Source organism: Lemur catta, chromosome 14 (assembly GCF_020740605.2).
Source record: "Lemur catta isolate mLemCat1 chromosome 14, mLemCat1.pri, whole genome shotgun sequence".
NCBI classification, from domain to species: Eukaryota; Metazoa; Chordata; class Mammalia; order Primates; family Lemuridae; genus Lemur; species Lemur catta.
This window is the reverse complement of record NC_059141.1, coordinates 37,661,815-37,675,350: the sequence shown is the minus strand read 5'-3', so window position 1 is coordinate 37,675,350 and position 13,536 is coordinate 37,661,815. Positions and strand designations below refer to the sequence as shown.

General features: G+C 38.2%; 1 protein-coding gene across 2 annotated transcripts; it reads left to right on the top strand.

The window, feature by feature from the left end:
• Positions 1 to 301: 301 nt before the first annotated feature.
• On the top strand, positions 302 to 10,860 carry ZWINT (ZW10 interacting kinetochore protein). Of its 2 annotated transcripts, none has more exons than XM_045567764.1 (9): positions 302 to 389; positions 1,267 to 1,357; positions 1,523 to 1,646; positions 1,815 to 1,981; positions 2,140 to 2,196; positions 2,730 to 2,872; positions 2,953 to 3,160; positions 3,543 to 3,616; positions 10,614 to 10,860. In XM_045567764.1, exons 1-8 carry the CDS (start codon positions 349 to 351, stop codon positions 3,585 to 3,587), a joined length of 876 nt encoding a protein of 291 aa, XP_045423720.1. In that variant the 5' UTR covers positions 302 to 348; the 3' UTR covers positions 3,588 to 3,616; positions 10,614 to 10,860. The 2 variants fall into 2 exon arrangements, with proteins under 2 accessions (XP_045423720.1, XP_045423721.1); XM_045567765.1 differs by lacking the exon at positions 10,614 to 10,860 and adding an exon at positions 5,454 to 5,712.
• The last annotated feature ends 2,676 nt before the right edge of the window (positions 10,861 to 13,536 follow it).

Genomic DNA, 13,536 nt, shown 5'->3' with positions numbered 1-13,536 from the left:
ATACTGTGCAGTTCACCCTGAGACGCAAACTCGCAGGAACATTTTTCTTTTTCCGCGTAGACTGAGAGGAACGCAACAGCAGCGCAGCCGACTTCATTCCCCAGCTCCTGCCTCCAGCACCGCCTACTGCCTAGCGCGCAGGCGCAGAACTCGTGCGCGCCCAGCCACAATTGCGCACGCGCAAACCGGCGCGCGCCAAGGCGCGAATCCGCGCCTGCCAATTAGAATGCAAGAAGATCCTTGATTCCCGCCCACTGACCCAGCAGCCAATCGCCTGCCCCGGCGGGCAGTCCGCGCTGAATCTAAAGCACTCTGAGGTGAAGCTAGCTGAACTCGGCGTCCGGAAGGATGGAGGCGGCGGAGACTGAGGCAAAGGCTGAAGCCCTGGAGTAAGTGATTGCGGCCAAGTAGCAGCTGGGAGCGAGACGGGGCGGGCTTTGCGGGACCCCACAGACGATGCTTGGTCCTCTCGAACCTGTGCAGCTGTTGAGATTCAACCCCACCCTGAAGGGATCCTGACCCCAGTCCCCAGTGTTAGGTTTCTGAGGTGACTGTTACCCCACTCTGGGAGTATGGCCTTTGAGGAACTGTTCTCCGCTCCCCACATTCACACACTCCCCGGGACTGTGCTCTAGGGGACGGTCCCATCCCCCTCTAACCCCTCATCCCTTCATGCGTTTCCAGCCCCCAGGAGACCGACCTCCTGAAAGGGCTTAACATAATACTTTCCCGATCGGTTGTTTTATCCCCATTCCTGCTCCCTAGTGGACTGCTCCAGTCCCTAACGAGGACAAACCTTCGGACCCTGCCTAGCAAAAGGCATCTAGCCCTCTGTCCTGAGTCCTTCCTCAGCTTTTCTGAGACTCTGCCCCAAGATTACTCCTGTCTGCCAATCTCCCAAGAGCCATCAGAGCTTTGTCCTTATTCATCCTTTTTCCTGCTTATCTCACTGTCTTCACGTCTTTACTGAAATGGTTTCTATTCGGGGAGACACTCCCTATTTAAAATTTCAGCCCCTTCCCCACACTCCTTATTCTCTAGACCTGCTCATTTTTTTCCTTTTGGCACTTATTACCGCCGTATGTCCTCCACGCACACACCATTCTTGGTCTGAGGATGTAGGTCCTTCAGGCCCTTGTGTAGCCCCTAGTGAGGGCAAGACTCTCAGTGCTGGTAAACTCATTCGTATCTGTGTGCTTTTACACCCATCTTCTAGAACTAGTGCTGCAGAAGACTGCAGTTTCCTCTGTTTTCTTGCCCCTCCAGGGTCCTGGCGGAGGTGGCAGGCATCCTGGAGCGTAGAGGCCTGCAGGAAGAGTCCGAACTGCCAGCCCAGATCCTGGCTGAGTTTGTGATGGTATGTACAGGATGGGAGCCAGCCTTTCAGAAGTCAGGGGCTGGTCCTGGTTCCTCTTCTTGAGATACTGGGCAGCACCGATAGAGAACAGACTGGAAAGCAATCTTGTTGACCAGTAGTACAGGGAGGTAAAATGTTCCCTGTTTTTACCCTTCCTCCGAACAGGACTCACAGAAGAAAGACAGGCTGCTCTGCAGCCAGCTTCAGGTGGTAGACTTCCTGCAGAACTTCCTGGCTCAGGAGGATACTGCCCAGGGCCTGGACCCCTTGGCTTCTGAAGACTTAAGTCGTGAGTAGGCAGGGGATTGGGGGGAGGGGCTGGCCTAAGTGAGAAAGTTAGGAAGATGTCAGTTAGTTTCCGTGTTTGGCTGATGGGAAGACTGAGGCCCAGCATTGCAGGGAGGCAGGCTGGCAGCCCATTCTCACTTATGCCCGCATTGCTGGTGGCTCATCTTAGGGCAGAAGGCAATTGCAGCCAAGGAACAATGGAAAGAGCTGAAGGCCACATACCGAGAGCACGTGGAGGCCATCAGAAGTGCCTTGACCCAGGCCCTGATCCAGGAGGAAGAGATCCACAGGAAGCAGATGCAGCTCCAGGAGACTTTTGAGCAGCTCCAGGCCAAGGTACACCCAGGGGCATTGAATGTGGGGAGGGAAGGGCAGGCAGACAGAAAGAGGGAAAGAATGAGCCCACTGGATTGAGCTCATTTGCCATCTCCCCAAATTCAACCAGAAGAAAATGCATTTCTCTTCTCCCTGTCCCCCTTCTTTGCTATCTGCAGAAGCAAATAGCCATGGAAAAACTCAGAGCAGCCCAGAAGCAGTGGCAGCTGCAACAGGTAGGTTTATCCCCCTAGGAGGTTAACCCTTCCCACCACCATGCCATTACATGGGCTGTGTCCTCTGTCTAGAAAACCTTCATTATTTTTTCTTCCTTTGAGGCATTATAAATACCAACATGGGCTTGAATCCAGCATCACCATTTATTACTGTGTGACTTTAAGCAGGTCACCTAACTTTCTTTGTTTCTTCATGTGTGAAATGGGGGCAATAATAGCACCTACCCTATAGAGTTGTTAATTAAATAATCTTTACAGCAAGTGTTTAAAATAATGCCTGGCACATAGCAAGCAAAAGAAGCTTTATCATCATCTTTATGCCCATTCCCTGAGAATGCCTCACCCTAAAACAGCTCATTCTGATCCTTCCTTTTCTATTTCTATAGGCCCCTGCTTCTGCCTGAAGTGAATAGGGTCCCTCTTTCCATCAGTGAACCTGAGCCCCAAGCTAGGTCTAGGCTGGAGGCATAGTGGGGGATGGCTCTAAACCTCAGCATCTGATAATACCATGTCTGTACCCTCATTCTTGGCAGGAGAAATGTCTGCAGCATCTGATGGAGGTTTCTGCAGAGGTGAGGAAGCGTCAGACAGAAACTCAGCAGGAGCTTGAGCGGCTATGTCAGGAAGTTGGAACCCTCAAGCAGCAGGCAGGATGGGAACGGGATAAGCTGCAGAGGTGAGGCTGAGAGCATGGACTGCATACCCAGAATAGTCTAGCTGAGATTCCCTCCCTTCACACCTACCTCCTCCTTCCAGGTACCAGACCTTCCTCCAGCTGCTGTATACCCTGCAGGGTAAGCTGCTGTTACCTGAGGCTGAGACTGATACTGAGGCAGAGGCAGAGATGCCACAGGAGCTGCCCCTCCACTTTGATCTCCCCGAGGATAAGCCCCAGCAGCTGACCCAGCCCCAGGAGCAGAACACTGGAGACACCATGGAGAAAGACAGTGGTGTGTCCTTCAAGGTGAATGAGAGATGAGATAGATGGGCAGGCAGGTAGAGAGAGAGACTGGGAAATTGACCTTACTCTCTGTCCATATTATATATCATATTTCTCCAAGGCTGCCAGCCCACAACCTGCTGGAGATGCGAGCTTGCCATGGCTCCCTGAGCATGGGAAAGGATCCTAGAGTAGGTCAGACCCCAACTTCAACTTTGGTGTCTTTGTACAGAAATGTGGAAGAAGAGAGGACCTCTAGGCTACCTGTCTCTACATCTGAGCTCTGCTGCCCATTGAGCAGTTGGGGGGTACGAGGGAGGGAAGAGCTTATGTTACAGTTGAAACTTAACACCTCATTCCAGTGTCCAGCCCACCCAGGCCTAACCCCTCTCTTCTTCTTTCCCAGTCTCCTCGCCCCACCCTCATTGCAGGATGGACTGTGAACCCCTGAGTACAGCCTGATTTCTGACCATCACCCAGGTAGGGACAAACTCTGGCATCTGGATTAAAAGTGCAGGATCTCTCAGTTGCCAATTTGTTCATCATCATATTTTGGTGGGAAGAACTACAGACATTCAAAGGACAGTAGCATGACAGGAGCCTAGTACTGGTGTGAACAGTGGGTATGCAGATGGGAAGGGTCCCTCTGTGGGGCTTCAGGTTGTGTCACCATATGATGCAGACATACTGAGCTTAACTCAAGCAGGAGAAGGATGCTTTATGCAGATGGTTATATGTGTGACGATAATTTTATTCACTGACCCAAATTTTATTCATGAATCCAAATGTTTGAGTCCTTTCTTTATGCTAGGCCTCTTGCTGTGAACCAGGGCTATAACAATGAGCTTATCTGACCCTGTTGTAGGATACATGGCTTAATGTTACATTCCTGATACATTTTTATACCTTATCTAATACTTTCCTTGGTCACTCTTTTCAGATATTCATTCATTGTTCATCTTTTCAAAGATTCAAAGATGTGGCTTTTTTGATCCACTTTTGTATGTTTTGTTTCATTGACTTCTAGTGATATCTCAATCATTTCCTCCCTTCTCTTTTTGGGTGGAGAAAGTATACTTTCTTTGTAAACTCTCATTTTTATCAGATGATAAACTCATGTATTTGGATCTTTATTTGTTTTCTCAAGCATTTAAGGCTGTAAGTATCTTCTGACTTCCTCTAAGTATTTTCACAATTATCCAATTCATAGCATTTTCTATTTCCTGTTATAATGATTCATGAGTTCCTTTGAAAAATAATTTGGTCTTCCACATATCTGTGGGAGGATAAGCTAAGTTTATTCTAATTTGGTCATCTGTATAAAACTTTGCAGTTTGGTGAGGGAAGCCATATAGCTTTGATGCGTTCTTTTGATACAGTTTCACAAGGGTTTGGAAAGAATGTGTATTTTAGAATTGTATGTAATGTGTTCTATATATCAAATTATGTTTGTTATTTTTTCCATTTATATCTTCTATGTAATTTTTTGTTGACTATCATCTTCTGAGAAAGGTGTGTTCAAGTCTCCAACTGTAATAGTGGATTTGTTTATTTCTATTAAATTTGCTTTACATACTTTGTAGCTACTTTGTTCAGGTATGTACAAGTTTACACTTCTGAACTGAACTTGGACTATTGTGTAGCAGTCTACTTCATATCCAGGATAGTGTTCTTAGTTTTGAAATCTAATAATTTTAATATTAATATAATTTTTCTAATTCTTTTGGTTACTCTTTCCGTGGCATATCTTTCCTCTTGAATTTCAATCTTTTTTGAGTTTCAACCTTTCTTTATGCTTATGTTTATCACTTGTATACATTTAAAAGGTAAAGTTATTTTTAAAGAAATCAGTTTCATAATACTTGTATTTATGTTTTTGCATTTGTATCAATTTTTTCATTCCCTCTCTTGTTTTTGTTTTTGTTTTTTTAATCACTTTCATGCCTTTTATTTTTATTTTTATTTTTTTTCTTTTTGGTCATTTTGTTCTCATTCCCTTCATCCTTTTTGTTTATTGGGAAACTCTTCTCTGCTAGTTTAGCTTTCATAGTTGATGAAATCTACAGTTAATTCTGAAGAATCTTGATCCTCTTCTTAAACAATAAATGAAGCCTAACAGGCTTTACCACTGATCAATCATCCCACTCTTTCAGAGCTTTCATATGAAATAATTTTCCCATATGAAATAAATGTCTCAATTTCCTTTAGTTAGGGCCTGTGGGCTGTATAATGCTTTACTTTTTCTTAGTATGAAAATATTCTTATTTCATTCTCATTCTTGAAATTTTTCATTATGTAGAGTATGCTTGGTATATAGGCAATTTCACTTAACACATTGAAGATGGTCATCTGGCTTTGTTGTTGCTGATAAGAAGTCAACTGCCAGTTTAAAAGCCCTCTCTATGACATCGTCTTTTACCTACTGGCTAGTTAAATTTTCCTGTTGTTTTTATTATTCACTTCTGCTTTCCTTTTGTTTATTTTGCAATACTTGTATAATTTTTTAAATTATATTGGATAAATACATTTTCTTTGTCATATTCTAATAAATGCATTTAAGTGTGCACATTTTTATTTGACTACCACTCTGAGAATAGTTCATATATCTTAGTATGTAGACTATCCATTATTTCTAAGTAGATTGTAATTTTAGTATTGATTTTATTTTAAATCAAGAAAGTTTCTCTTACTGCTTTTCCTTCTCAAATGTGTTTAGAATAGTGTTTAGTTCCTAAATGGATTTAGGATAATTTTTGTTATCTTTAGTCCACCAAATTTTGTAATTTTATTATTTATTGTATTTCATTTGCCTTAAGTAATATGACACCTATGAATTCCTTTTAATAAAATTTTTAATTACATATGTATTCATATATACGTATTTTATATGTGTATGTATAATCATGATATATGCTCTTAGAGGGGATTTTATCATTTTTGTTCATCACTGAATCCATAGACTCAAGGAAAATCTTGATAGAGGGTAGTTACACACACAACATCTGTTGAAAATGTAAATGGTTGAAAAAAATGGAAAAGGAACACAATGCATCCATGAGATATTCCAGGTTTTTAAGTGTGACTTAGAGGTTTGTATGAGATTTCACAGAGTTGCACCCAAAAAGGCATTTTATTTATTAATACATGCTATGGCTTCTGTTCCATCCACATTTTCCTAAATATTTCTCCTGACAAAGTTCTGAACATTGAAAATTCTCTAATACAGCAGTCCCCAACCTTTTTGGCACCAGGGACCAGTTTCATGGAAGACAGTTTTTCCATGGAGTGGGCTTGCAGGGAGTGGTTTTGGGATGATTCAGGCACATTACATTCATTGTGCAATCAAACCTCTCTGCTAATGATAATCTGTATCTGTAGCCACTCCCTAGCGCTAGCATCATTGCTTCAGCTCCACCTCAGATCATCAGGCATTAGATTCTCATAAGGAGCATGTGACTTAGATCCCTCACATGCACAGTTTACAGTAGGGTTCATGCTCCAACAAGAATCTTATGCTCCTCATGGTCTGACAGGTGTCCGAGCTTATGTGGTGATGCCAGTGATGGAGAGCACCTGTAAATACAAGTGAAGCTTTGCTTGCTGGCTCACCTCCTGCTGTGCTGCCTGGTTCCTAACAGGCCAATGGACCTTTACTGCAGCTTCCCAACCCCCAGGGGAATTTAACTAAGGTTTCACTTCTAATATTCCACCCTGCCACAATAAGACAGGCTATTTTCTGCTGCTCTTTGTTTCTTACAGTTTTAAACTTACACTTTTCACAGCAGTAGTGATTAATAAAGTTCTTGAATATCCCTAAAAATAAATTTTTTCTTCCCTGTGCTACCAGTACATACTCATGTAAGTTTGGGCTTATATATTTCATTGAGGTATTATTGTTTTCATGAAGTTATTCTTCCAAAGTGGAATAAAACAGGTATCTCCAGAGTGTGTAGAATTCTTACTCATAACATCTGAAAAGTATCTGCTAACTTTGAAAATGTAGTAACTATTTACTTTCACAGTGTTAATTTTCTCTCATTTTAGAGCCTTTTTGAGGTTAATATACCTCATTCCTGTCATAGAGAATTTATATAACTTCTGTTAAATGTTTGTCTCCTTTTTATATACATAATTTTGAATTATAAATGGAGTATAAAATCAAATATATTGATTTTATTATTCTAGCCCAGTCTTTAAATGACCATTTTGATACTTAGAACATTGGGCTCTGAGGAACTTAGTTCTTGGGTTTGCATTTCATTAATTAACAAACATGCCCCCTTGTACACTTAGCTTTTGAAACTCTGAATAACCTAGGCATTATGTCTGGAGTCAACATCTTTTGTGCTTGTTTTGAGGTCTATTACAAAACTGTCATTTTTGGGAGGTGTAAATTCTTTTATTTATGTTGTTAATTTATAACTATTAACAAAGTTACAAAAAATTTCATCTTCATAGAGCTCTGCAATATATAAAGATTAGATTTGGATGTCATATTCATATACATTTCTAAATTTTAAATTGTCAGGTGGACTTTAGCAAACACACTTAATTAAGGTGTGTATAATTCATTTAGTCATGCATTTTATAGTAATTATACCCAAGTGCAGGAGTTGATGTTTATTTTATTTAAATGCAAACCCCTGGGCTCAAGGGATTCTCCTGCATCAGCTTCCCAAGTAACTGGGACTATAGGTGCATGCCCCCATGTTGGGCTGATTTTTTATTTTTTTTGTTTATTTTTTTTGTAGAAACAAGGTCTCGTTACAATTTTATTAACCTAGTTAAAAAGCAATGGTTTAAAATTTTTAAGCTTGCCATATAACTGATCACTGAACAACAATTTATTCTTTATGTGTGTACTTTGTAAATAACTTCTCTTTGGGGACAGAGGTCTATCTGCAGACTCCAGGGCCTGGATTACCTTGACCAGATAATCTAGAAATAAGAATAATTTGAAATAATCTATTTATTGAAATATAACATTTTCACTGGTTCTTTTATTCTGTTATGCTTTAAAGATAATAGCCTGCTGGGGGAAAATGTATGGGTTTCTAGCTTGAAAACTCTACTGTTAATGATGACTGCAATGCTTAACTTTGTTCCATTATGCCATTGTGCACATAAGAAAGAAATACAAGGAAAAGGAAAGAAATGGTAAATTCAGTAGAGAAATTCAGTCATAAAAATAGATAACACGTATGTATATATGGTGTATATATTCATACATACATACATAAAATTGACAGAGAGAATGGAGATAAGATGAAGTAAGAGTGACAGCTTGAAGGGTATCAGGCTTCCATTTTTAGATACAGGTCCTGCCATAACCATTTGCTCTCCTAATTCCTCTGTGCAGGGACACAACATATCTTTGCATCCACAAATGAACATATACTAGTGCCTTCATGCTTTAGAAGTACTTAACAAATATTCGTTCATTGGGTAGTATTAGGGAAGATTTTTCCAAAAACCTGCTGCTTGAGCCAAATGTCAAATACATTTAATTATCCAGAAGAAGATTTCATCAAACATTTATTGAATATCAGTTATGCGCTGAACACAATTTCTTAGAATTAAAAAAAAAATTAGTGCTACCATCTCTGAGTTTAAATTTGGAAATGGGAAGGGAAAAAATATGAATAATAATTCTATCAAAAAGGAATTTATTATTTTTAAGAACTAAGAATCAGAATGTTTTGACAACACCAAGAATAATCACATGAATATCATGAGTGAATTTCAGGAAGTAAGAGACTAGTGTTATATAATCAAGAATGCAAGTGGCCAAGTAGAGTTTGGAGCAGAGGATGTAAGAGAAGAAATGGGAGTAGTGATTTTGTGGGGGCTTTTTAACTTTACCCTGATGGTTGTAGGGAGTCAAGGTATTCACCCAGAAGCCATGGAAACCTGTCAGAAAAAAGAACTATCAGGTAAATCATGACATCATTGAGCACATTTATGAGTTCTGGGCAGAATGCACATTTGGAAAGCAGTGCAAATGCTTCTGTTCTGAAGTAAACACATCTCCCTGCATAACCATTGCTTATTATTGGGACTTGTTATAATGACAGCAGCTGAAGAACCAAAATCCATTTAGGCAATTAAAAACATTAAAGCAATATTGGAGTGGCACCAGAGTGGAGCTTCCATTTAGGGATGTTACTACTTAAATATTGCTACTTAAAAATAAGTTTCTACTTAAAAATATAGTGATCATAACTATGAACAGTTATATATTATATCCACCAAAATAATCCCTAAAGCAGTTCAGTGACAGTAATATTCCTGGATGGTGACAGTTACCAATCAAAACAAGTTCACACCTACTGGAAAATGATAAGCCACCTATCCCATAGCTCAGTGCTTTTTGATATATTACTCACTGAAGGCTCATGGGTTTCTGAGAACATTGGAAAGCATTTTCAGCAATGCAAAAATCACTCATTGTGACTGAATGATAGCCTTCTTATCTAGGTTTTCAAGACTAACATTTGAAAATAGGAGGAAAAAAAAAAACATGTCATCCATAATGTAAAATGCTTATATTAATAAAGAATAGTGACCTACTTCACCTCATTTAGCAAAATGAGTATGGTTTTTCAACAATACCTTATGACTACTCTAATAGCTTTGATTTTAATGATTATGTTGAACAATATTTAGAAATTACTGAAATTTAAAGATAAGAGGAGCTATATATTAGGTGCCTTGGCATTAGCAACAAGCTATTCTAATTCTTTGAGAAAGTAATAGTAAAAATTTTATTTGATTAAAAAATGTTTAGTTGGTGAGTACATGCTGAAATAAAAAAAATTCATTATTTCTAATGAGCAAAAAGTAAAACTAAAAAAAAAAATGTTTAGTTGGTATTATAAAAAGAGATTTTCTACTTTACCCACTCCACTCCTGTGTCTACTCCCATCTCAAGAATGTTCAGGAACTAATTCACTAATTAAATTCAACTCTTGGTGTGGTAGTGGTGGTGATCTGAAACAGACGAAATAGCAAAAAAAAAAAGTTATAGCAAAAAGGGTTAGTAAATATTCAGGTAATTCTAATATTCATCATTATATATTGTATATCTATTTTTTGTATAAGATACAAGGTAAAACCATAGGATTCTGTCCCTCAAGGTATAACTTTTATTTTATGTCTAAATAATTAAATGATTCGGACCTTTGCATTACATTTTATGTAACTCTAGAAGCTTAGTCTCAATAAGTAGGGTGTCTTTTAAGGAATGTCTTTATTAAAATTACTTACACAATAAAGTAGTATTTTTCTGTTAAAAATATTATAACAATTTTATTTCATAAATTTGCATCATAAGCTGTTTGTTGTGTTTTAGTTTTACTAGCTAGGTATGTTGACTGTCAAATATTTTTAAAATATGTATGCATTTATATATATTCAGAACTATTTAGTCAGGCATCATTCTCTTTATAATTTAATTTATTTCACTTTATTTTTTAAGGAGTAATTTACTTCAATTATGAAGACACCTGGAAGCTACAGGAAACTCATCTAACTTTGTTGCAGTTCTGATTGCTATGAACAGTGTGCTATTTTTTACCTGAGTTTCCTGTTTATTTGTAAAAAAGCTAAATGACAGCCTGGTTCATTTTTAAATTTTGTATCAAGAGTAGCATTCACACTTACTGCTCTCTTAGAATTCAAGAGATTTGTCTTAGTTTCACAATATTAAAGTTTTATGAGGCAAACAGTTTACTTGTTTTATTCAATCTCAGTTGAAGTCTATGTAATATTTCTTATACAGCTAATTATATGAAATTATATTAAGGTCACTGTAATAATCAAAATATGTTTTCTTAGAAGACAGTGCCACTAAACCTTCAGTTCTAAAACTTTGATGTACAGTCGAATCAATTGGAAGTGGTTTTTAAAATGCAGATTTCAGTTATCTACCTGGGAGATTGTAATTTTTAATTTCTGGTTCATAGTTTAAAAACCTCAGGTGGTTCTGATGAGCAGATTCAGGGATCATTTTGTGAGAAACACTACACTATTTCCCATTAAGACTTTAGCATATCATCAACTTAGTAGATAGTCCTTAACAATAGACATGTACATTTTGAAAATTGAATCTCCTTTTGGAAATCTACTAGTTGGATGTGATGTAATGATGGGAGCACTATGTTCTGGCATAAGTCTGAAGTTATAGAAGATGTGCAGCCTGAGGCAGAAAGATGACGCTGAAAGGAGAGTAATACTAGAGTGAAAGCAAACTTCTGCTTTAGAGTGTTTTGGCAAGGTAATATTTATTAAACATACACACACACACACACACACACACACACACGTACACACATGCACTCACACACACACACATGCAATGGCCTGAAAAGCAGAGGATTTGATAAGATGAGTATAAAATCTTGTTTTAGTCTCACAGGAAATAAACTCAGAAAATAGAAATCCTTATCTATGAAGAGATAAATTGCCCAGTTTACTGGCTGTTCACCAAACACACAGCTCAGCTATATACCCCATACTTCTTTGGAATTAGGTGCAGCCATATGACTGGATTATAGCCAAGAGGGTGTGGGCAAAAATTATATATACCACTTCCAATCCCAGCTCATGGAAGCCTCCCACACTTCATCTTCCATTCTATTTTCTGCCTGTTGGCTAAATGTAGAGGACTCAGAACCATGGGGAAGGTAGAGGCACCAAATGGAGGAAGCCTGGGTCCTTGTCACTTGGAAGAAAATAGCCAAGGTAAGGACAACTGTGTTGGACTACTCTGAAGTGGGGGAGAGGAGGAGAAAGCTTTGAGTTATGTCAAGCCACTGAAATATTGAGATTGTTATCATGAAAGTGTGCTGAATTTTTTCGAATGCTTTTTCTCCATCTATTGAGATAATCATATGATCATTGTTCTTGTTTCTGTTTATGTGGTGAATCACATTTATTGATTCATGTATGCAGAACCATCCTTCCAGTGGTTTTTTTTTATGTGCTGTTGAATTCAGTTTGCTAGTATTTTATTGAGGATTTTTGCATATATGTTTATAAGGAATATTGTTCTGTAGTTTTCTTTTCTTGTTCTGTCCTTTCCTGGCTTTGGTATCAAAGTGACACTAGCTTTATAGAATGAGTTGGGGAGGATTCACTCCTCTATGTTATGGAATGATTTTTGCAGTATGAGTATCAACTCTTATTTGTAGGTCTGATAAAATTCAGCTGTGGATCCATCTGGTCCAGTACTTTTTTGTCAGAAGATTTTTTTATTGCTGCTTTCACTTGATGTTTTCAATTTTGTTACACATTGGTCTGTTCAGGGTTTCTATTTCTTCCTGATTAAGTCTTGGGAGGTTGTGTCTTCAGAAATTTTTCCATTTCCTCTACATTTTTGAGTTTATGTGCATAGAGATTTTCATAGTATTCACAGATGTTATTTTGTATTTTTGTGGTATCGATTATACTATCTCCTTTTTCATTTCTGATTGAGCTTGTTAGGGTCCTTTCTCTTCTTTTCCTGGTTAATCCAGCAAGAGATCTATCAAGTTTGTTTATCTTTTCATAGAAACAACTTTTTGTTTTCTTGGTCTTCTCTATTTTCTTCTTTTTGATTTCATTTAGTTCTGCTCTGAACTTATTTCTTTTCTTCTGCAGTTTTTGGGATTAGTTTGCTCTTCCTATTGTAGTTCCTTGAGACATGTCATTAGACAGTTAATTTGTGATCTTTTTTTCTTTTTGATGAAGGCATTTAAGGCTATGAATTTTCCCATTAGAACTGCTTTTACTGAATCCCATAGGTTGCATAACTTGTGTCCCCTTTGTCATTTTTTTCGAGGAATCTTTTGATTTCCATCTTAATTCCATTGTTGATCCAATAGTCATTCAGCATCAGGTTGCTTAATTTCCATGACTGTGTAGAACTGAGTGTTTCTCTTGGAGTTGATTTCTAGTTGTATTTACCTGTGGTCTGAGAAGATATTAATACATGGTATGATTTCTCTTATTTTGACTTTACTGAGTTATATTTTGTGGCCTAAAATATGATCAATCTTGGACAATGTTCCATGTGCTGACAAAAAAATGTATATTCAGTAGTTTTTGGGTAAAATGTTCTGTAAATATCTCCTAGGCCCATTCATTCTGGAGTCCTATTTATGTCCAGTGTTTCATTATTTATTTTCTGCTTTGATGCTTTGTCCAGATCTGTCAGTGGGGTGTTGACATTTCTGGCAATTATGATGCCAACATTTATCTCTTTGCTTAAATCTAGTAAGGTTTGCTTTATGAAGCTGTGTGCTCCTGTGGTAAAAGTGCATAAATACTTATGATTGTTATGTCTTCTTGAAATGCTCCCTTTACCATTATATAATGACTGACTATCTTTGTCTTTATTAACTGTTGTTGGTTTAAAATCA

Bases quoted from the DNA above. Each gene is read 5' to 3' on its own strand.
- ZWINT (XM_045567764.1), top strand. From the start codon at position 349: ATGGAGGCGGCGGAGACTGAGGCAAAGGCTGAAGCCCTGGA. The intron at 1,982-2,139 runs GTACACCCAGGG...TGCTATCTGCAG, and splicing joins TTGAGCAGCTCCAGGCCAAG to AAGCAAATAGCCATGGAAAA. The intron at 3,161-3,542 runs GTGAATGAGAGA...CTTCTTTCCCAG, and splicing joins ACAGTGGTGTGTCCTTCAAG to TCTCCTCGCCCCACCCTCAT.